The sequence below is a fragment of the Lutra lutra genome, chromosome 5, assembly GCF_902655055.1.
Source record: "Lutra lutra chromosome 5, mLutLut1.2, whole genome shotgun sequence".
Classification (NCBI taxonomy): domain Eukaryota; kingdom Metazoa; phylum Chordata; class Mammalia; order Carnivora; family Mustelidae; genus Lutra; species Lutra lutra.
This window is the reverse complement of record NC_062282.1, coordinates 140,392,189-140,415,388: the sequence shown is the minus strand read 5'-3', so window position 1 is coordinate 140,415,388 and position 23,200 is coordinate 140,392,189. Positions and strand designations below refer to the sequence as shown.

Genomic DNA, 23,200 nt, shown 5'->3' with positions numbered 1-23,200 from the left:
TCCATAATATAAGCATATAATAAAAGAATGTGAGCATGTAAAGAAGAATATAAAGCCAGTGTCTGGGCATTTAAAATAAGAGCTCTTCAAAGAAGTTACATATGTTTTACAAATAGGTTACCTGAAAATTTTGGAAGAAAGTAAAACTTCATTAAAAACACTACAATACCAGATCACATGTCACTTAGTTTGTAGCAAGCAGTTATATATTACTTAAAAGTTTATAACCTGTGAGCTAAGACTTAATACATTTTACATTCAAGTTGAAATATCTCAGCACCATTTTGGTTTGAAGGATAAATGAAATGCTTTAAGTGTTCAAAAGTGGCCCAGGACTTTTGGTAGTTGGGAATGAAATTGAGCTACTGATTCAATATGTTGATTGTGAATATGAATTCTAAACATAAAAAGTATAGAAAAGGGGTAATTTTTACTTATCAGTGACAGTACAGTTAATATCAAAACAAGTTATGTTTAAACAAAATATTGTCTATATTTTCAGAAAGTTTGCTGAAGATGAATTCTCATCTGCCACAATCATTTTAGTGCACTGCATTTGTTCCATAATCTGAATATTGGGGATGTTTGTAAGTGTGAATTTCCTATGAGATTTCAGAGAGAGAAAAAATTGTTCATTATTACGAATAATACTTAGTGAATAATTAGATGATAGAGATTGTGAAAAAAATTACTATGTAAAAATATAAAGATTTCCTGGAAATGGGCAATGAATTCTTGTGGATACTTGTGGATTCACATGTTATAGTACTAATGGGAGACTGAAACCTAGCCTCAGAGACATCTTTAATCCAGACTACTGTCTGAATAGTTATGAAACTGCTAAAATGGCATATGGAAGGAGTCAATAAATTATTTTCCTATTTATCCCATTTTTTCAGAGTCTTTGTTAGTCTAAAAGCCAGTCCCTTTTCAGTATTCAACATTCTTAGGTTTACTTCTACTTCCTATAAAAATATCTCATGTGGAATTTGGTAAGACTGGATTAGGGTTTTTATTTAAATTTTATTAATGGATGACTTTTACCAGCTAATCATTATATGCGAGTTTTTATGGTTATTCAGAGGAGAGATCCCTTGAGGTTAAAAAATACTGAGTGGTAAATCAATACCTGTGAGTTCTTTGGGAGTGTTTAGGGGTAGTGGAAGGAAGGAATATTTACATAAGTAATAAGAAAGAATTTTTAGCCTCCTAATTGAATTTTTTTTTCAAAATCAACCAAATAGTAGGTGTTATATTTAAGAGGCAGACATTTCAAGGATTGAAAACATAGTTTTAATTATTAGTAACACATACATGCATATAACTATTTATTTTAACTTATTTTTTAAAATAAAATATGGTCATGAAAAACAATAGTGCTAAAAATAGAAAATTTTTAGACATGTACTTATAATTGTTAAAAATGACATAAGGTGAACCTAAAGGGTAAGAATGACATTTTTTAATACTTATTGAGGTTAGGAGATGGGGTGTTTTTTTGCGTGTTTTTTTTTTTTTTTTTTTTTTTTTTTTTTAATATCCCAAGGCCTACCATGTAAGTGCCTGACATGTATCAGGCCCTCAAATGTTGATGGGTGGACAGACAGATGGAAGGCTCAGTGAATGATAGCAAATGTCTTCTCATATGTGTCCCAAGGCCGTAATAATAGAGTTTTTACAAGGGTAAGAATCTCAATGAAATGATAGGCCTTGATATGTAGATGCCAGTCTGGCTCAGTATTAATACTGACAGTAGTTTTGTTTTTTTTTTGTTTTTTTTTTTTTTAAGCAAGTATATTAAAATATCTCTATGAGGAAAGAGTATGATTTGAAAGGATCATTCTACAGTCTCAAAACTAAATAAGCAATTTAAGGTGAAGAGGTACATCAAAGAAGTTACTCCATAGCTCAGATACTAGCTCAATGGAAGTTCTGGGTTTCTATCAAGTTGCATTCTCCACTGGTAAGTATGTGCCCCAGCAGATGAGGTTGGCTTCCACCCCTGGGTCTCTAGGCACTAGTGAGTACAAAACGACTCCTAGTAGTTGGTGTTGACTTCACAACTCTATGATGTATGATGCAGGCTTACCAACTCAATTTTAAATTCTACCAAACTAGAAATCTCTCACTTGAGATTTTTATACTGGGTAATGTAGGAAGACTTCTGCCTAAGCACCGCTAACTTAAAAGTGTCATTTGATTTCTCTCTGCACCTTTTGGAACTAGGGGGAAAAAAAAAAGCAATTTTCCAAATTTCATTGTGGCACATGGTTTCACAGTTTTAAAATAAAATCACAGCTGTCTCATTATGCAGCATAGTTGTTTGTTTTACAGAAAGTTATTTTTCCCCCCTTATTCACCAACACCTCAACTATGTAATGTTACATGCTTTTTGGTTTATACTTCAGACAACACGGAAAAAATACATATATATTACTGAATCCTGGATGACCTGATAATGTTCCGATATCCAGGTATTATGTTATGTATTCTGGATTATTCAAATATTTTTTTAGCATTCTTCATTTAAAAGCAGAACATTAAAAAAAATGTAGACAAGTTGAAAATCCTAAGGTATTTTTCATCAATGTTTGAAAGTATCTGAGGGACAGTTGTGGTTTTGGGGACTTGTTTGTATGATTTTTATGTCAACCAGGAAAATTTTTCAGTTAACTGTTATACTTACTTAAGCACATACATAGTTTCTCTAAATATATTGCATCTATCATCAGAATGACTTCCCATAGACAAAATTGTCCTCCATACACCAGTCCCCAGAATGGTGATTTTAAGAATGCCACTTAAAAGGTCTCTGCCCATAGGAAAATTAAAGAATTGAGACAGCATCAACGCATGTCAGACAGGAGTTGGGCAGCTCAGTTTCTTAATTTGTTCCGAAACAAAAGCTGACTTAAGTCAGAATGAAATTGTACGTTAAACAGAAAGACAGGAGTTTACTAACTTTAAAATGTAAACATAAAATTTTATATAGGGATGTAACTATCTGAGTACATATATTGCGACTTCTCTGCTATATAGTAATGTTTCTTGACACCAATGGTAATGTTTGTTCCTTCCTCAGCACCAAATGTGTCTGTATCTACTTGAACAGTAGGAGCCTCCTTTCTAAATTAATCTATGCAAGGACAAGTACAAGCAGTTATTGTTATGGTTCACTGAAGTGAAGAAAATTCTCAGTTAATGGTAATTTTGGCTCATTCGCTAAAATGTTATTTTCCCGTTTACACCATAATTTCCAAAAGAGCATAAGAAATTTGGATATCCATCAATGAGCCAAAGTGTGCATCTACAGAATGGAAACACGGTTCATTCACAAAGTAATATGAATAATATTAAAAATTTCCCAAGTAATACCAATTTAAATGTTCAAAATCCAGTTATGTGCTTTGTTCTAAAACAGTCCAAACAAAAATTCCTTTGTTGTTTTCTGTTCTTTCAAAATATATAAATCCTACTGAAGTTAATCTATTTTTTCCCACTTCAGAACACCAGGCACTGGTTGATCCATTGGGAGTTTTGGCTTGCTTTCTAATACCTAGATTAAGAAAACAAAATAAGACAAATTAATAACTTGATAATATTATGAATGAGTACAGTAGACAAGTTTAACGTGGACCCTTTAAAAAAAAAATCTGTAGCAGTTTCCCTCCACCTATGCAGTAGTCACCCTATGAAATTGTCCACTAATACATTATTTTAACAATGATTTGAAGGAAGTGACTCTGTTAGCTGCAGAAAGTGTACGCCTGATACCTACAGACTTAATGTTTAGAGTTCAAAGAAACACTTCATAATCAAGAGTAAAGCAGGACTTAAAGGAACAGCAGCCCCGTCCAGAGGAGTTCACTTTGTGGAGCGTGTTTACTCCATGGTGTGGGGCATATCCATCTAGAAGCAGGTCCCTGGCCTCTGTGCCATCTCGAGTTACTCCTTTCCCAGGGTGGTTTTGGACCTAGACGGATGCCTTAATAGGCAGAGACTGAGTCAAAGCCAGCCAATCCAATATGGTTTTTATACTGTGATCATAGATCCCCATGTAAAAAAACTAAGCACTCCAAATCATAAACCAGCAATTTCCAAATATTAAGTTTTGTGTGAGGAGAACTTAAATCATAGGGTCATAAAACTGAACTGGGCCACAGTCCCTCAGTTTATACGTTTTGTTGACAATGAGGAAAAAGAGGGAGAGAGCTGGGGCTCCTGGGTGGTTAAGCATCCAGCTCTTGCTTTTGGCTCAGGTCATGATCTCAGGGTCCTGAAATCCCTTCCTGCACTGGGTTCTTTTTTTTTTTTTTTTTTTTTTTTTTTAAGATTTTATTTATTTATTTGTCAGAGAAAGCGAGAGAGGGAACACAGGCAGGGGGAGTGCCAGAGGGAGAAGCAGGCTTCCTGCAAAGCAGGGAGCCTGATGCAGGCTCTTTCCCAGGACCCTGGGATCATGACCTGAGCCAGAGGCAGAGGCTTAATGTCTTGAGCCACCCAGGCGTCCCCCGGCACTGGGTTCTATGCTTAGTGTGAAGTTGGCTTGACATTCTCTGGATCCCTCTGCGCCTCCCCCAGTGCACATGCACGCACACCGGGCACTCACTCATGCTCACTCACTCTCTCTCTCTAATAAATAAATCTTAAAAAAAAAAAAAGAAAAAAAAGAGGCAGAGTGGATCTATCAAAGGTATACCCTGTCCTCCTGGGTAGTTTTTACACACCAGTGGAATGTTCTCCAGTACATGATTAGCATGAAAACATTAAGCGAACTAAGGTATGATAGATCTTGAAGGCTTAAAAAGGTACAATAACATCACCAAGGGAATCATATGCTGGCTGCTCTCAGAGCCACCAGACTGACCACACAGCTTAATTAGGCAAGCTGCACTCCTTGCTCAAGGAGCTTCCAAGACTCCCCATGGCCTTCAGAATGAAGTTCAGACTTCCTAGCCTGCTCGTCAGTACTCCCTTTTGATCAGGTCCCAACTTACTCTTCCATCCTTTTCACCCAAATCTTAACTCCTTAGCCACACTAGAAGTTTTGGTTTTCCAAATATGCCTTGCAGTTTCTCCCTGCCGGTGGTGTTGACTCCTCATGGCATTCCCTTCCTGAGCTGTTCTCCCCCCTACCCCACCCCCCCATGCAGTCCTCCTCAGCCTTCAAGGCCCAGCTCACATGCGTCCTAGAGCCACTCCTGAATGTCAGCCAGAGGAGACGTCTCCTTCCTCTGAATGCTGATCCCTAGCAAGGGAGACCAGAAGTGAAGGTCAGAATAAAGGAGGCAGGCATCATTCTCCTGAAGGCGAGGGTTCCCCTCGCAAGGTCTCTGCACATCTCTCATTATTTTTCCCACCTCATAGAGTGGTTCTTGTTATTTGATTACAAATCACTATGGGTCCTTTCATTCCCATATTTCCATCTGATCCATATGGCTTATTAAAATGTTACCTCAACCACTCTTGCAATATAGTTACAGTCAGTAACAACTGGTTTCAAAACAAAAAGAACAACTCTGTGCTGGAGCAATGTAACCATTTTTATTTGTTCTAAATACCTGGTGATATCCAATTCAGTAGATTCTATTCATAAACATTCTATGCCACAAGAGTCACATCTCCAGACTTGTTCTCAGCCGTTGGACCAGGGGGTCACCTAGAGGTCCTCCTGTTTCCCCTGCATTTTATCTTACCAATCATGGAATTTTCATAGTGTCTCTCTACTACAGTTTTATGTGTATTTCTCTCAGCCCCTCAGTTTTCCTCATCCTAAGTTCCCTGAAGGAGAGGGTCATTTGTCTACTGTTGGAGTGTTGAATAAGAGACTACGCGGTGGCCGGCCTAACCCCAGGGTTACAGTGATAGACGAGAGTCTGGGTATAATACAGCTACAATGGACAGCGAGGGGTCAGAAATCATATTTATCTTTGCCTCACTCTCGAATACCTCGTGTAGGACCTCAATAGATACATAGCGCAAAAGTGAGAGTGCCAATGCATAAAGAGAATGAGTGAATAAGGAATCCTAAAAATTAAGAGAAATTAATTAATCCATGTATTTGACCTTATTTTCATTTATTTTAGCTTCAATGACACTGACGTGCTGAGGATTTGCATTTCCACTTTGATCGGCTCTACACAGTAGGGGCCATAAACCCAGCCAGGTTTTCTGCATGGTGTGCACGTTCAGAAGGATATACGTGGTCATATTTCTTCGGTGCTGTCCCTTTGCCGTGATAGGCTGCGTCTATCCCTAAAGCTGTGATAACACTTGCCGAGCACAGGCTCAGCTCCTTTATGGAAGAAGGAAAGGGCTCCCTCCAAGGTGAATGCAGCCCACGCCACAGTGCATGGCCGTGTCTGTGGAAAAGGGACTGCTCTATGGAAGCCTCACCCTCCCCCAGCCAGGAGCCCAGGGGTGGGGGCTGAGGTGAGTTTGGGCAGTCCCACAAACTACAGATTGACATGTGACCAACCAGTGTCCTGGGTTATGTATCCAGGAGAAAAGTGTATTAAGTATAAGTTGCTGGTGTAGCTCTGTGCCAAATCTCCACGTGACCCCAGAGGCGCTGGTGCCCCTCCCATGTTGATGCATATTCAGTGTCATTCTAAAGGTGTTTTCATGATTGGTCTCAGTCACAGGGGGCACAGGTGGTTAGGCTCGCTAGTCCCGCAACACTAGAGCAGACAGGGCTGCAAGGATGGAGGAGCACAGAGACAAACCAATCAAGCTACCTAACTTTGCTCCATTACTTTCATCCCAGCATTGCCCCTGTTAATAGTCACATGCTGGGATGCCCTCCAAGATTTCATTCACAGAAGGGTCTCAGGGTTAAGCCAACGGTGGAGGGACCTCCACACATCCCTCCTTTGTATAGGGTATTTTTCTAGTACTTGTGGTTTTAGAACTCGAATTTGTAAAATCTTGGTTCCTATGGAACAGGCGGTCTGACCTCTTCAGTAGAGTACTTTAAGGCAGTGATTTTCAAAAGGCATTTTAAAGAACTCTAGGAATGTCTTCAGAGCTGCTTCATGGACCCTGGCAGAGAGACAGGAAATCCAACTGTTTGGGATCCCACAAGGTCATCCACACTGCATATCGCATGCTTTACATATTCAGCCACCACACGGGCTTTTCGGGGTAAACAGTGTGTTCTGTGTGTATGTCTTGTCTTAGAAGCTGAGCTTTAGATTGATAAAAACCTGAGTACATCTCCCCACCCCCTTTTCTAGCATCAGCAAAGAAAGATCGGCTCTAATTATGTGGTAGCACAGACCATTTTACAAGAAGCTGCAGTAATAGTAGAAACAGACACAGGTAGGGATTTCTGGGCTGCTCAGGCAGTTAAGCATCTGCCCCGATCAGGTCATGATCTCAGGGTCCTGGGATCAAATCCTGAGTCAGGTTCCCTGCTCAGTCAGGAGTCTGCTTCTCCCTCTCCTTCTGCTTCTGCTCTCTCTTGCTCTCAAATAAATAAAAATAAAAATATTAACTTAAAAAAAAAAGGGGGGGCGCCTGGGTGGCTCAGTTGGTTTAACAGCTGCCTTCAGCTCAGGTCATGATCCCGGAGTCCTGGGATCGAGTCCCTCATCTGGCTCCTAGCTCCACGGGGAGTCTGCTTCTCCCTCTGACCCTCTCGTCTCTCATGCTCTCTCTCACTGTTTCTCTCTCAAATAAATAAATAAATAAAATCTTTAAAAAAAAAAAAAAAGAAAGAAAAAAGAAAAGAAACAGACATATGTATAACGCCTGTCAGTGAACTAAAACCCTTTGAGAAGAGAATGACTAAGCTAGGAGAATAGGACTCACGGTGAAATTGTGCAGCCCGAGGCATACGCATGGTGTCCCGTGTAGCGGATTTCACAGCGCACGACATTGTTGGAATAGTCCGATTCAGGCACCAGGTAGCTGGGGTTCACACTGACCTAGGCAATGTAAACATCATCCACATTTCAGATTAATCCTCAGCAGTGTTTGCTGGTTAATTTCTTCCCATTTCCACAGGGCTAGAACAAGGAAATGCTTCAACTAGATGAAGCAGGGAGGGGATTTTAAAGGGAAGGGAAGTGGTGAAATTCTGGAGAAGTTATAGAAGGAGGGTCTATATTCTCCCCTCAAGTTCCTTAAAATATCTTTTTCCTATAGGTAGGTTGGTTTAGAAATATTTCTAGGGAGACATAGAATTGCTTGCAGGATCGTGATTATTTAACAGTGAATTCAGAAGGGGGAGCCCATTGAGTTGCAGTCAAAATAAATGAAAGGTTTCTATTTTCAAAGTTCTCTACCTTTAAAATGTAGTTTCCAGGTTTTACATCTGTAATATCAATCCACTGGCAGTCTATGTCTGCGTTATAGGTATCATAGCAGCCAGGACTCAACCCCTAAAACAAATAAAATTTGAAAATGTAAAAAGGTGGATATGGTTAGAATACACTAAAGAATGTGATTATCATTTGCAAATTAAACTTTAAGTTAGTACTTACAAGAGTCTGACATAAAACTATACTTATATTGCATCTCCTTTGAGAAGTCTCTATTACTCAGCCTTATAGCACCTCCGGCTAAAAAAAATACAGGACTAATATAAGTAGTAGTACATCTAGCTTCTTAAAAGTGTCATCAATCACCAGTGATAAATACAATCTTAAGGGACAGAATAGGCCTCCATCAAAATTCTAGAATATCACCAGTTCGGGAATAAAGGCCCTGTAATAATCCACCTGTCTCTCATGACCTCAGTATGACCCTCCCCACTCTCTCGTGGAAATCACCTTCCTTTACGCTGAATGCCCCGATTTTATAGTGTTTGTTCTCTAACGCTCTGTATTATAATGTTACCGTCTAAGAATCTACCTTGCTAGAGATTAGAAACTCCCTGAGGGTGGCGTCTTTGTTGCATTTTTGAGTAGCTAATGTTGATAAAGTATGCAGCATGTGCCAGGAGCAGTTTTAAACATGTTACGTCTATAAATTCAGTTTTCACAAGTACATGAGATTGGTGCTATTCTTATCCCCATTTTGCAGGTGAGGAAAATGAGTCACTTTGAGGTCAATCAGGTCACTCAAGGATATTATAGCTAGTAAGTGGCTGAGCTGGCTTTCCATTTAGATGTTCAGGGCCCAGGGTCCCTGGGTCCCAGCCACACTATTCTCTCTCTCACATTGCCACTGAAATACATTATTGAATTAAAGGGATGAATGTATGCCTCAGAAAATGAATACCACCACATCACTCCATTTGCTAAGATATTCCCTTCAGTAAGGAAATGAGTGCCTTCTACAGGCAGATAGGAGAAAAATTCCAGTAAGATAGGGTCCTTGTTCTCCAGAAAGTTACAGTCTGGGGAAATGTGCTCAAATTGGAGTCCGTAGGTATCTTCTTGATTCCATTAGTTCTTCTTGTGAAGTTTGAATTGTTGTATTTCCATTCAGAATACTAATCTAAAGTAAATTTAAAAGCATATGCTAGAATCATTTTAAGTCATTACTGCTATTTCATTTTAGCTCCCAAAATTTCTTTGGTGCTTAAGATCACTTTGGTCGCCAAAGAGATGGCAAAATCCTCTGAGCATGTTCTAGTGATGCTTGTGTGGTTCTTGCTGGATTGGGGAAGAATGGCACAACAGCCCTGTGCTCTCACACAACACATAATAGCACAGACAGGCCAACCTCAAAAGTACCTGTGCTTCAGTGGGGAGAACCATATGAAGATTTTTCTATTTCTGGGTCCAGCACATTAATTCTGATTCTGGCACATATTAGATACTCAGTAAGCATTAGCTATTTTAAGTGTTGCTACTTGTGGCTAACAACAAGTCCTACGGCCTCTCATGGCTTTGTAATACCTCCATTCATTGGATGAGCTACGTACGTATTTAAGACTTTAAACAACGCCACAATGCTGATCTTACCTTCAAGTGAACAAAAGAGCTTTAAAGAGTGCTGAAATTAGTACTCCAGCTGGCAGGATTTAAGTTAAGTTTTAACTTTGATTGTTTGAACTAGCACACAAGTAATGGGAATTTTTAAGGCTGTTGAAAAATCAGTCATGTCCTGTATTCAAGGTCAAACTTTATTTTTATTTTTTCTTTTATTTATTTATTTGACAGAGATCAGAAGCAGGCAGAGAGGCAGGCAGGGGTGGGGAGGGGGAGAAGCAGGCTCCCTGCTGAGCAGAGATCCCAATGCGGGACTCAATCCCAGGACCCTGAGATCATGACCTGAGCTGAAGGCAGAGGCCTTAACCCACTGAGCCACCCAGGCGCCCCGGGTCAAACTTTAAAAACAGATGAAATGTAGAGCCTTGGGGCACCTGGTTGGCTCAGCAGTTAAGCTTTGCCTTTGGCTCAGGTCATGATCTCAGGTTCGTAGGATCAAGCCCCGTGTCAGGCTCCCTGCTCAGTGGAGAACCTGCTTCTCCCTCTGCCCGCCTGCCACTCATGTCTCTCAAATAAATAAAATCTTAAAAAAAAAAAAAAGAAAAAATATAGAGCCTTAGCCACTGCCATCTAAATTAGCTGTTTTAGCAAAAGAGAACCGATGTTTACATTAAATTAGTGAGGTTAATGTAACTGTTTCCAGTTTCACATATGTTGAAAATGTAAATTTGTTAGCTCAGAACTTAAGAGTTCTGAGTATAGATATTAAGGAAGTTATATCTACTTTTCTGTTTGGATACATTCTAACAACCTTGTAATACAACTATTCTAAGTCAACACTGGGGCTTTGTGAGAGTCGTTTTGCCCCTTTAAATGAAGTCCATGTTCAAGAAACACCAGTCTAGTGAAAAACACAAATACATCAATCACTTGCAAAGCAAGACCTGGTGAACAGTGGTTAAACAGGACATACATGGAAGATGATTAATAAGGAAGGAAATGAGATGGGGTCTCCCTAAGGAACTGGAAGACCAGAAGTGCCATAAATACCTATAGACATAAAGTCAAATATTTCAACAAAAAACTGCCCAGAGTGCCTTTTCTTCTAAATGGAGAGAATAAACTCCAGGGCCCCTGCCCAGGCGGGTAGCCACTCTGGAGATCGCTGAGTGGAAAGGGAATCTCTCTGCCCACATATGTGTAATGTGTGGGTAGGTTGCATCAACTTTTAGTTAGAGAGTAAGTGCTGCCCCCAGAGCATGTGGAATTGAACCTTTCCCCCTCCAATTGCTCTGATGTTCTAAGTTCAGAGAAAGAAGCAGTGGTAACATTTAAGTCACTAAAAAGCTTCCTGCCACAGCCCTGGAATTTGCTGCCTGAGCTGCCAGCTGCTGATCCCCTCGTGCCCTGCCTTATGTACATTCACTGCTCCTTGCCAAGATTTCGGCTGGACAAAAATTATAATGTCCTCTTACAAATGAAGGTTTCTTATGGAAATACTGGCATAGCTTTTAACTGACACACATTTTCCCATTATAAGACATACACACTGCTTAGGTCAGCACTATTTTTAAAAATCCATCCAAAGGACATCTGACATCAATTATACTGTAGGTTTAACTACATATGCGTGGAGAAAGAAATTGTGTCCTTCTGCTCCCATTTGCATGCTTGAAAGAGACCAGTTTTAAAGTGCTTTTTAAGAAACTTAGTTTCTCTCTTTGGCTAACCCCAATCACCATTCTCTCTCTAGCTTAAGATTGGAGGCAAGAATGGTTTTGAAGGTGAGAAAACAGAAGTGTCTTCACCATTATTTACCAGGCCAGTTCAAGAGTACAGAATGAGTGCAGATACTGGAAACCAGTCCAATTTACTCAGGCACTAAACCGCTGCTTTTCACTGTAGAACACAATGATTATGCACATTGACTTTCTATGATGATGAAATTCTTTAAAAATAATTTGAGTTTGGGGTGCCTGGGTGGCTCAGTCACTTAAATGTCCCAACTCTTGATTTCAGTTCAGGTCATGATCTCAGGGTTGTGAGATCACGCCCCAAGTCGGGCTCCACTCTGGGCTTGCAGCCTGCTTGAGGTTCCCTCTCTCCCTCTTCTTCTTCCCCTCCCTGTCCTTTCTCACCCTTTCTAAAAATAACTACATTAATGATAATAATTTGAATCATTAAGCAACCAGCTTCCTTTTCCCAATTATTTTCCATCTTGATGAGATGATCCCCTAAATCAAACAGTTTATAAAGGACTGGCAGGAGGAAAGAAAAAGAGAAGACCATACTGTTTTCTCTCTGAAGCCTGTGGGTTCCTGAGGTCAGGGAGCCAACCCACCTGTGTATGAGCAGTACATGCAAATCGCCTGTGGTAGCCATAGTCACAGGATGTGTCCTCAAGACAGAAACTCGCTTTGTGGCCTTCAGCCACTCTCCTCTGGGTACTGGCATCAAGGAGGTCATAGTGGCTGAATTCATCCATGCTGTGATAATGTCTGATGTCCCACACAACACAGAGACACAGGTCAGTAACACACAGAGAAAGTCATGAGGACTTTAGATGACTTCCCCACAGCCTCCCACACTTGTTTCCACATTACAAGTGAGATCCCACTTATCTTCTTAAAGCCAGATTCATGCTGGCTTTTTTCCCCCCAGGACCATCTATCAAACTTGTAAGCCTTTAACTTTGCTTCTAGGAAAAAAGGACTTATTTTGAGTATTTTGTTTTCCTATTCCACCGTGTTTTATCTTTGAATATTAAGTAGAAATAGACACTAAATGATCTGTGTTTAAGTAAAACCTGCCATAAGCTCTCTAGTCTGTTTCTTTTGGCTGGCAGTCCTGATGTTTCATTCCAAATAAAAGAAGAGCACATGACTCTTGGGACGTTTCTGTGAGATTTTTAAAAAATGTAAAACCATTACTAAAATGCAAAGAAAAAGTACTGCTATGTTTTCCCCCACATTGTTTATACTGGTATAAACTTTTTTTAGTATAAACTTCTATTTAGATACAAAATAATTCTATTTTATCAGAAAACTAGGTGTTCATATCTGCCTTTTTCATTTCATTTAAGGTCCTGAGCTGTGTATCTTCTCACATGAGGGAAGAACAAGAAAAAATTGGCTCCAGTTGCAGAAGGTTTCTGGGTATCCATCAGTATTTCCCGACATTACCAGGATTCCTGGGCAAGTTACCAAGGCAAATTATAGAATCACTTTATATAGAGATCATTAAATTTAGGACAGAACAGACAATTACACTGGGTTTGACACAGGCGTTTTAAAATATAGAGGTAGGTCCTTCTCAGCTCATGGAGTATATCATCTCTATCTTTCTTTGAGACTGGTGTATGAATCCTTCTGATAAGTACTTGTGGTTTTTATTAAATGCTAAGTAGGGCAGCTGGGTGGCTCAGTCGGTTAAGCATCTGCTTTCAGCTCAGATCATGATCGCGGGGTTCTGGGATCAAGCCTCATGTTGGGCTCCCTTCTCCACGGAGTCTGCTTCTCCCTCCACCCGTCCTCCCACCGGTTCCCTCAGCTCTCTCTCTCTTTCAAATCAATAAAAATTTTTTAAAATGCTAGCTAACTATAGATGATTTTTGTCTATAACAAGCTTTTTTAGAAATCTTACCTGTAGTACATCGGAATAAAATTCTAGTGAAGCCAATTGCTGTATCCTATCAGCGGTTTTAATAAGCTGGACTTAGGACGTTGATGTATGTTCTTAAAAATAGACTCCCTTGATGTTGTCACATTACACAGAGAAAATTCTAGAAATAAGACTTTGCATTTATACATCAAGAACTCTCTGAAAAAGGAAAACACTCAGAAGTACCCAGAATGCCCATCCACTTACTGGTGACAACTGTGCCATTCCCAGGAATATCTCGGTCGGCTTGGTAAGAAATCTGATGTCCCTTGGTTTTTCACTCTTTGGGGGAATCTTAGCAGCACCCTGTGATCATAATCTCTAACATCTGCTCTGTATGCTGAGCTGTGATTTTGAAAAAGAAAACATTATTACATTCACAGGATATTAACTGAAGACAAATTATAAGCAAAACCTTTTCCATTTTTTTAATATTCTTTTTTTTTTTTTTTTTTTTTTTTTTTTTTTTTTTTTTTTTTTGACAGAGAGATCACAAGCAGGCAGAGAGGCAGGCAGAGAGAGAGGAGGAAGCAGGCTCCCCGAGAGAGCAGAGAGCCCGATGCGGGGCTCGATCCCAGGACTCTGAGATCATGACCTGAGCCGAAGGCAGCGGATTAACCCACTGAGCCATCCAGGCGCCCCATCCATTTTTTAATGGCAACTGCCTCCCACCTCCAACTAGACTATCAGTTGCAAGAGGCATTCTGCTTATTTTGTTTATTGCTGAATTTCCAGGTCCTAGAACAGCACCTGGCAAGTGGCCAGTGTTCAGTGAATATTTATTGAATGAGTGAATGAATGACAACTATGGAAATCTGCAATTAAAATGTGAAAAAGCATAATAAACTTGGCATTAGAAATGTACATGTGATAAGTAAATTCTGTATTTATAATAATTTCATGTTTAACCACATGAATGAGTAGAAAGTATCCCAAATAATAAAAAAATCCTATGTGCTTAATAAGTACTTTGAATTCAGCAATAGGTTTCTTTTTAAACACTTTCCTAAATATAAAGTGGGGATATAATTCTAGAAGTGTACACCCAGATTAGATAAATAATTTTGTAACTTCGCTATCTTGAAAACAATGGCATAACTGTAAAAATATCCTAGGGAGCAAGTGATGCAAGACTCCAGAATAAAAATGGTAAGTTCAGCTTCGTCTCTTCCTTCGGCCTGACAGCTATAAAGGGTCAGAGTGGGAGAACTATACAGCTGAACAGATAAACATTACTCTGTCCCTTCTAAAATATTTTGTGTGAATATATATTCACATACTGTTGAGTATTTTCACTTTCCACTTGAAAAATTTTTATGAAACCTATCAAAACATCTTTTGCTCCCTCTGCTGGTTTCCCAGGAGCAAAGTCAGAGAATTCCATCCCCCAAACTGCTATGATTTTATTTTAGGACTGATTGAAAAACAAAGCTCTTGCTTATGTTCTTATTCTGGCTGAAGTAATACCAAAACAACGAAGTAAATTGTGGCCTCAAATAAAAGAAGAAAACCTAACCTTTGCTGATGAGGGGTGCCGCACTGGCAAGTTAGCCCTCTCTTTTTTTAAGGGGTCATTCAAGCTCTTCCATTACAATGTTTTTTTTCCACCTTATTGTACAGTTCTTTAATAGAAAGTTATGGGAAACCATTGGTTCCAAGGTTTGAGGATCTTGGAAAAAGAGCGTGAGATCCCAATTCTCCAGGATAAGGGTTTGCCCCATCTCCCTGATTTGTGTCACAGTTTGAAAGAAAGAACCCACAGAAATCTTCGGAATGTTAACTCTCCATCCAGGTCCGCATGCCCAGGAGACCACATTCCACTTCGCAGCTCTTGCCCCACTTCCCAGCTCTTGTCTCCGTGGAACAAGAGCGATCAGAACCAGGCACAGGAGGGGCCCCTGAAGCGAGATGGGGCAGCCAGGCCGCGGAGATTCCAGCCGGTACCTGGCCAAGCAGTTTTCCTCTGCGGCGCATCTCAGGTTGTACATGGACATCTTTTGCACGTACGTGGACGCCTGGATGTAGTATGGGTCTGGCACCAGGTCCGGGAGACCTAAACGTCAGGAGGCGATGGGGAAAGGTGGCTGTGAGACAACCCAGTGCCCCCTCCCCCAGCTCCGGGTCCCTCCATGTCCCTCACTCTTCACCCTTCACCCAACCGGGCTACAGGAAGCAGGAGACCGGGGGACGCCCAGGGCTGCAGAGCAAAGTGGAAAGAAAGCAGGAGGGGCCAGGCGCGCGGTTTGCACCAGATTCCAGGGCTGCCTCGGCAGGCGCAGGGGGAGGGATCGGATCAGCGGGGACTAAGGCCTGCCGCGCCCAGGCAGCCACGTTGGGGAGCCACAGAGTTGGGGAAGGGGTGCGCGGCTGCTTCCTGCGACTTGGGGGTGCTTACCGTACTGGAAGTAGCCGGTGCCGTATCCGGGCCGGTACCTGCTCCCAGGCCGGGGCCTTTCGTACGTGTCATAGTAGTTGTAATAGGGGTTGTCGTCGGAGTACTTGTAAGGGTTGTACGGGTCGTCGCCCACCATGCCGTCTACGCGGCTGGGCGGCTGCAGGTTACTGAGCGCCGGGCGCTCTCCCAGCGCCGTCCGGTTGCCGTCTCGCGAGTCCCCAGCATCGCGGGCCCCGGACGGCGAGTAGCCAGCTTGGAACCAATGGCGGGCGGCGGGTCTGGGTCGGCCGGCGACCCCCGACGTGCCTGCGGTGCGCTCCCGTGCTGCCGCCGTGCGGTTGCGAAGCAGCAGGATTGGCGTGCGCGGCTGCGGGGCTGCGGCGTTGGCAGCGCCCGGGGCGGTGGTGCCCGGGTCCCGTCGGCGCTGCGGCTGGTACTGCGAGCCCAGGCTCAGCAGGCTGAACACCTGCCCGTTGTTCTCCCATTGGATCCTCTGGCGCCAGGCGGCCGGAGCCGCCGGCTGCTGGCGAGGGGGCTGCTGCTGGCCAGCGGCCGGCGGGGCGCAGCGCAGGAGCGCGCAGAGCTGCAGGGGCCCGAGCAGGAGCGCGGTCCAAGCGAAGCGCATCGCTGCCTTTTGCCTGATTGTCCCCACTCCGGGAGGACGTTGGTCGGAGAAAAGGAAAACGGGGCCCAAATCACGTGAGGGAGGGAGAAATCTTCAACCAGGGAGGCGGGCGGAGCGCGGGTATCTCAGTCCCTACAAGCAACGCCAAGGGTGGGCTGCAGACCCTCGTCCAGTCAAGGCAGCTGTTGGGACGTGGCACCCGCCTGTCTCCTCTTTCCCAGTCCTTCTGGAAGGCGACGGGGAGCGGCGCGGTGGCCCCGGCGAGCGGGCAGCGTCTGGAGTGAAGGAAGGAGGAGAGATTTTAAACTTTCTGGCACGTTTGCAAAGTTACACAAGCAGTTCTGGCCCGGCAGCTCCTCCGCTATTTGTTCACGTAATGCGATTGGAAACGTGCAAGGCGGACAGCTCCTCGCCTCTGCCCCTCCCTCCCCGTCCTGTCCTCCTCCCCCCAGACACGTTGCACTGGGAGCGTTAAGGGGAAAGAACAAAACGGAACACACATCCTGAGACACACTCGGCTTAATCTGGGGCGAACATGCAGGAATTTCAAAAGACTCAGACAGGCGAAGGCAGCCAGGCCATGGGGCGACGCCAAAATATGCATGAAGAAAAATGCTATTAGGTCACCAGCCCTGGAGAGGCGGGAAGTCGGGAGGTGGGGAGGGTGCTGGGGGCGAGAGTCGGGGAGGGGGGCGGGGAGGGATGCTTGTGACTAACGTTTATCCATAAGGAGTTAACCAGACAAATTTTCCAATGCATACTCACTCGCTTTTATGGGAAGCGCCCTCAGCAAATAAACCCCGGGATATCAAATTTTGTTTTTGTGTGTGTAGGTAATACGAGAAATGGGTTACAAATTTGTTTCCTACAGTGAATATTTTAATAACCAAAAGTGAAATTTTACAGGGAACAAAGCCATCTAACACTGAAGGGATGGATAAACCTGTCTCTTTTTCAAAATGCCGGTCTGATTTGTACTCTGAGTGGAAGGGGAGAACTTTCTTTCATCTGCACAGTATCTACAGGGACATTTCAATAAAGGGGGCTATACCAAGTCTGCTAGGATCACACTCAGAGGACAGCTTCAAAGGAGCATTTAACATGACTTTTCTCATTCTATATCCGAGGAGGAGGTTTACCTTTGGATTAAAAAAAAAAAAACAAAAACAAAAACTTAAATCATCCTTTGTTAAATTTTTGAGAAGTCAGTAAAACATCCTGTGGTGTTTGAGTGATCTTCCGGTGTAAGCAGACTGGGGGGTCAGATTCTGGTGAGGACAAGGGAGCGGGAGGGGCCAGACAAGATGGGGGTGGGGGCTGAGATGGGTAGGAGGCAAGTAATGCTGACTGCAAAGAGATGCTTAATGGACCCGTTTTTCACATACCGTTTGGGGCAGTGTTGGAAGCATTTCAAAGGGGAAAAAAAAAATCTTTAACTAGCCTGATTTAAAACCATGACTCAGAACCAGATTTTAATAACCTTTTTATTGGTCTCATCATTGGGCTGTTGTCTATAGAGAGACTTCATTATTCACCTCTCTGTGTTGACCTCTGTCTCCCCACATTTAATCACCCCATTTTGATAATGTGGTGGACAGCTGCTGATTTGAAGGCCTACCACCCATTTTCCCTTTTCCCTAGCGAGAACAACGTATTTTGGGAAAATTCCCCTACCCAACTGCATGGTGGGACTGACTGAGCATTCATGAGACTTCTGTCACTTCAAGCAGTGGCGATGTGATCCCGGCTTGGCTCATCAAACCATCTCCCTACCATTGGAATCATGAGCAGATGGACACCAGGCTCAGAAATGTTGGAGCTTGTGCTTCCTGCCCCTGAAAAAAGTTTCTATGATTTCTTGCTACACACATTTCCCCCTACGCTGTTTCAGATCCGTACCTTTCAAGACCTGATTGTCCAGCTTTTCCTTCCTTTTCTCCACTGCGTTCCTTTGTGGCTTGACATGGTCAAAGTCAATTGTTGTTGGTTGCACTTTAAGAACCCAGACTGATACTGAGGGGGTTTGTGATTGGTTATCTCGCCTAACCAGATCTCATGATTCTGCTTGTGATACCATGGGTTTGGCCCTTTTTGAGTCAAGTTAGATTTGCTCTCCCCATGACCACACAGCTTCCCAGTAACAGAAGAGTTGCAGATGGAAGCTTGCCAGTAGCTTGACAAATCTGTTGCTTATATGGTGAAGGCAAAATCCAAGTGCACATCCCACTGATGGCCGGTGAACAGTGCCCCATCTCTGTCTGAAAGTCAGAGACATGGGGCACCTGGGTGGTTCAGTGGGTTAAGCCTGTGCCTTCGGCTCAGGTCATGATCTCAGGGTCCTGGGATCAAGCCCCGCATCAGGCTCTCTGCTTGGCGGGGAGCCTGCTTCCCCCTCTCTCTCTCTGCCTGCTGCTCTGCCTACTTGTGATTTCTCTCTCTGTCAAATAAATAAAATCTTAAAAAAAAAAAGAAAGAAAGTCAGAGACGTTTTATAGAGTCGCCATGGAATTTAAAATTCAAGTATTCAATGTCTCCAAACCCACTAAGAGAAGATGGAGCAAAAAAGAAGCAGGTGTATATAATTTGGATGGACAGGCAAAATGATAGGGGAAGCAGGAAGGGAGAGAATGTAATTATCTCTCATCTCTCCTCTGCCCATGAACAGCTCATTCCCCAGAAAGAGAATCCCGTAACTGCTAGTGCTTGACCACACATTACTAAGGGAAGGTCTCTTCTGTGGAGATGACACTGTCAGATTGGCAGACCAGAGCAGCCCCTAATGGGAGGGTAGAAAGTTTATGCTGGATGCTGGATAAAATACCCTTGTTTCCCACCCTGGTGCTCAAATTAAAAAAAAAAAAAAAAAAAGCCGTGTATCTTTGAACAGCTAATTTACCTTCCCTCGCTCTTTGTTATCTGTAAGATTCAAGGATTAATTCAAATTCTTTCCAGACTGTTTTTCCTAGTTTTAAAGCCGCTGATTTTTGTGAATGGCTAAGTAATTCCAGCAACTTTCCATTTATTCACTATAATGTTGCATTATGATCATTAATATTTCATTAAATAATGTCTTTAGTTGGACTTTAAAAACCTGGGTTTATTTTATGTGTGAGTTAGAGTCTGCAGACTGCTATTTTCCCTTTTTACATACTTCTTTTCAGTGAAATTCAGTCTACATTTTGCTTTACACGTGTCTCTTGATCACACTTACGCTCTGAAATGTAGTACATCAACCATCCTGTTGATTTACACACATGAACACTCAATGAATGTCGACCGATTCCCTCACTTGCAGAATTTATAGCTGAATGAGGTTTATCATTTGTTTTAGATTTGCTCTAACAGACTTAAAAATGTGTTATCAGAGTATAAATTACTAGAACAGTAGTGGTATGCAGTATGTATTTTCTTTCAAGCACACACACAGTACTTTAGGGGAGAAAACACATTACCCTTTGTCACCCATCCTAATGAGATGTTTAGTTGGTTTTCTCTCTCCTCCACTTTCTCTAAACTCTCTTTGGCCTAAGACTTAGCCAGCTGAAACAAACATATGGCTACCACACGGGGGGCAATTGAAAGTGTGTGCAAGGATTGTAGGAGATGCTCACTGGAGCCACACATCGTGCTGTCTGTGCAATGACAAAACTATTATTCACAAAACAGGAGAAATCATACTTCCTTCTAATCAACACTGAGATAACAACAACAACAACAATGGCAGCTGTGTCAAAATACCTTTAGCTTTTTAACTTTGGTAAGAGCCATAGCTGATTCCACTTTGACCTTGAGACTTTCTTTTCATGGACAGTTTTGCAGTATAGACCATGTGAAGAAGAGTGTTAGAATGAGACTAATTCTCTTTTTTAGGTTCTGGACTATTGTTATCAAAATGTTTTTAATTTAAAAAATTTTTTTAAAGATTTTATTTATTTCTCTGAGAGAGAGAGAGAGAGAGAGAGCGTGGGGGGTGGGGGGGTGATAACGGGCAGAAGGAGAGGGAGAAGCAGACCCCCAGCTGGGCAAGGAGCTGAATATGGGGCCGAAAGCAGATACTTCACCAACGAAGCCATCCAGGCACCCCTTAAATTTGATTTTTAAGTAGTCTCTACACTGAATATGGGGTTTAAACTCACAACCCCAAGTTACTTGCTCTACCTGGTGAGCCAGCCAAGCAACTCATTCAATATCAAAAATTTAAACTGAAACAATGTTTGGCCCATTGACCAAAAAGTGGAATTTGTCGTAAGGCTACGTTCATGATATTTGTGAATAGTATTTATAGTTGTGGGATAACTCATAGAAGTGGAAAGTAGAATTATGCAGGAAACCCAAACCATAGAACAGTGCCACTTGAATGACCAGGGCCAGAACACTAAAGAACTTCAGGCTGAGCATAATTCTTTCTTTGGGGATCAGGAAGCTCATACAGACCTTCTTCATTAGTAAAGACCAGTGCTCCTGTGTGTTTTGGTGCCATGTAGGTTGGAAACATCACAGAAAATAAAACTAAGGACATGGGAAGTTAGAGGTGTGTAGGGGGAAATGATTGAGAAAAGAGGAAGGTATGACATCAACACACGGGGGATGACTTGAGACATGAATAAGGAGCACATTTTAAAAAGTTATTTCAGGGGACGCCTGGGTGGCTCAGTTGGTTAAGCAGCTGCCTTCGGCTCAGGTCATGATCCCAGCATCCTGGGATCTAGTCCCGCATTGGGCTCCTTGCTCAGCAGGGAGCCTGCTTCTCCCTCTGCCTCTGCCTGCCATTCTGTCTACCTGTGCTCGCTCTCTCTCCCTCTCTCTCTGACAAATAAATAAAATCTTAAAAAAAAAAAAAAAAGTTATTTCAGGAACGGTAACCGTGAAAGAACTAGAACTCATTTTACTGGGAATAAAATGGAGGAGAAGAGTGAGCTAGTCTTCAAGTTTACAGTGCTCTTGTGTTCCATTTTCATTCTTGTCTCTGCCACATACCACTTCCAGATACTCATCCAAATATAAAAAGTAGACAGAGTAGACAGTTGGTACACACTGTGTCAAGAATGGGCTGGAAAAAAATTCTGTAAACAGACTGAGTAGAAGAATTCCAGAAATAATGAATTTTAAATATATCTTCTTTGGTTACCCATCCCCTTGGGCCACCTAGGGAATGGAAATGTGGAACTGAACCATAGGGAATTGAAAAATATTCCATTCTAGTGTCTTTCTGCATATTCATATGTGATTAAGTAAATAATAGTAGCCATTATAATGAAATGGAAAAATGAGAAGAGATGAACTTAGCATAGGAGAATGGCTCTTTGCAATTCCCTGAATCAGAGTTCAAAGTAAGCTGGTGGTGTTGACCACAAAAATAAGGGGTCAGCCGCTTGGCAAGACTCCCCCAAACAAAGTCTAAGTGATTAGATCGGGCTTGATGGAAGCAACTGTTCTTCATGCCGTGCCATGTACTGGGGTCATTCCTGCTTCTAATGGATAGCCTGACATGCTCCTGGGTCCACGTCCTGGCCTACCTGCCCCTCTGCTCTTCCTGGATTCAGCTTCACTACCACAGAACCCTGGAAGTCACTGAGTTTCCTATAACCTGGATATGATCCTCTGGGACGGTGGGGTACAGGTTAGGAAGACAATTATGCTAAGCAAGGACATCTCCATCTGCCCATCACATGCAATGATTGCAGCCAACCATTAGTCATCTCTCTGTTTTAACTTCACCATAGGTATGCTGCTTTCTTTTTTTTTTTTTTTTAAGATTTTATTTATTTATTTGACAGAAAGAGATCACAAGTAGGCAGAGAGGCAGGCAGAGACGGCGGGGGGGGGAGGGGGGTGGAGACAGGCTCAAGCAGAGAGCCCAATGCAGGGCTTGATCCCAGGACTCTGGGATCATGACCAGAGTTGAAGGCAGAGGCTTTAACCCACTGAGCCACCCAGGTGCCCCAGTGAATTGCTTTCTTTTGGGGCTCTGGAGGAACAAGATGACAAAGTACTAACAACCTAATTCACATTACATGGTGTTTTTTTTTTTTTTTCTTTCCTCCCCTATAAAGGAATAAATCTCAGAACATTTGAGAGTGTTAATGTTGTGTTTAGAATAGAGGCAGAGTGGAAGGAAGACATTGGTGGGGCTATGAAGAGAAAAATCTGTTTCCTAACTATACTTGGGGTCAGTTTTGAGAATCATAGTTCTCTTTTTGTTATTATTAGAATACCACTCATTTAGACCGTCTTGCTTCCTCTCAGTTATATGGCACCTTAAGCACAGAATCAAAGATTTATACATAATGGTTCTTAAAACAGTGAGACTCTCTTTAAAGCGGGCCCAGTTAGGACATTGTTGTAAAGATGAATTTCTTTGCCTTCTACCTGTTTTATTTTCTTACCTTTCAACTATTACGTGTATCATAGTCATTTCTTCCCAAAGGTAGCAGATAAAAAGAGAAAAACTGAAGCTCTTAAAGTCTCTGGAGAGAGTGTCTCGGATAGGTCACCTAATGGCACTAGACAGTTGTGATCATTCTTCTGGGCTGCGTATGGGAATATGACAGGTTTTTCTTCCAATGACCTATCTTTGATACTCTATTGTCCATGGTCTCTGTAAGATTTTAGAAATAATTAATACAATGCCTCTAACAC

The 23,200-nt window shown here is 42.3% G+C and overlaps 1 protein-coding gene across 2 annotated transcripts; it reads right to left on the bottom strand.

Annotated features, from left to right (window-relative positions):
• Positions 1–1,502: 1,502 nt before the first annotated feature.
• LOX (lysyl oxidase) lies at positions 1,503–16,937 on the bottom strand. 2 transcript variants are annotated; one of them, XM_047731230.1, is made up of 7 exons: positions 15,937–16,936; positions 15,486–15,594; positions 13,749–13,886; positions 12,223–12,379; positions 8,289–8,384; positions 7,813–7,928; positions 1,503–3,556 (listed from the first exon to the last, which is right to left on the bottom strand). In XM_047731230.1, the coding sequence occupies exons 1-7, from the start codon at positions 16,559–16,561 to the stop codon at positions 3,550–3,552; spliced, it is 1,248 nt and encodes a 415-aa protein (XP_047587186.1). In that variant the 5' UTR covers positions 16,562–16,936; the 3' UTR covers positions 1,503–3,549. The 2 variants fall into 2 exon arrangements, with proteins under 2 accessions (XP_047587186.1, XP_047587187.1); XM_047731231.1 differs by lacking the exon at positions 1,503–3,556 and having other exon boundaries at positions 7,809–7,928; positions 15,937–16,937.
• Between the last annotated feature and the right edge of the window lie 6,263 nt (positions 16,938–23,200).

What these genes read in the sequence shown, in the direction of transcription:
- LOX (XM_047731230.1), bottom strand. Translation starts at nt 16,561, where the DNA reads ATGCGCTTCGCTTGGACCGCGCTCCTGCTCGGGCCCCTGCAGCTCTGC. An exon ending in GAGGAAAACTGCTTGGCCAG is followed by an intron (nt 13,887 to 15,485) that starts GTACCGGCTGGA and finishes TCAAAATCACAG; the next exon opens with CTCAGCATACAGAGCAGATG. An exon ending in GAATGGCACAGTTGTCACCA is followed by an intron (nt 12,380 to 13,748) that starts GTAAGTGGATGG and finishes GTGGGACATCAG; the next exon opens with ACATTATCACAGCATGGATG.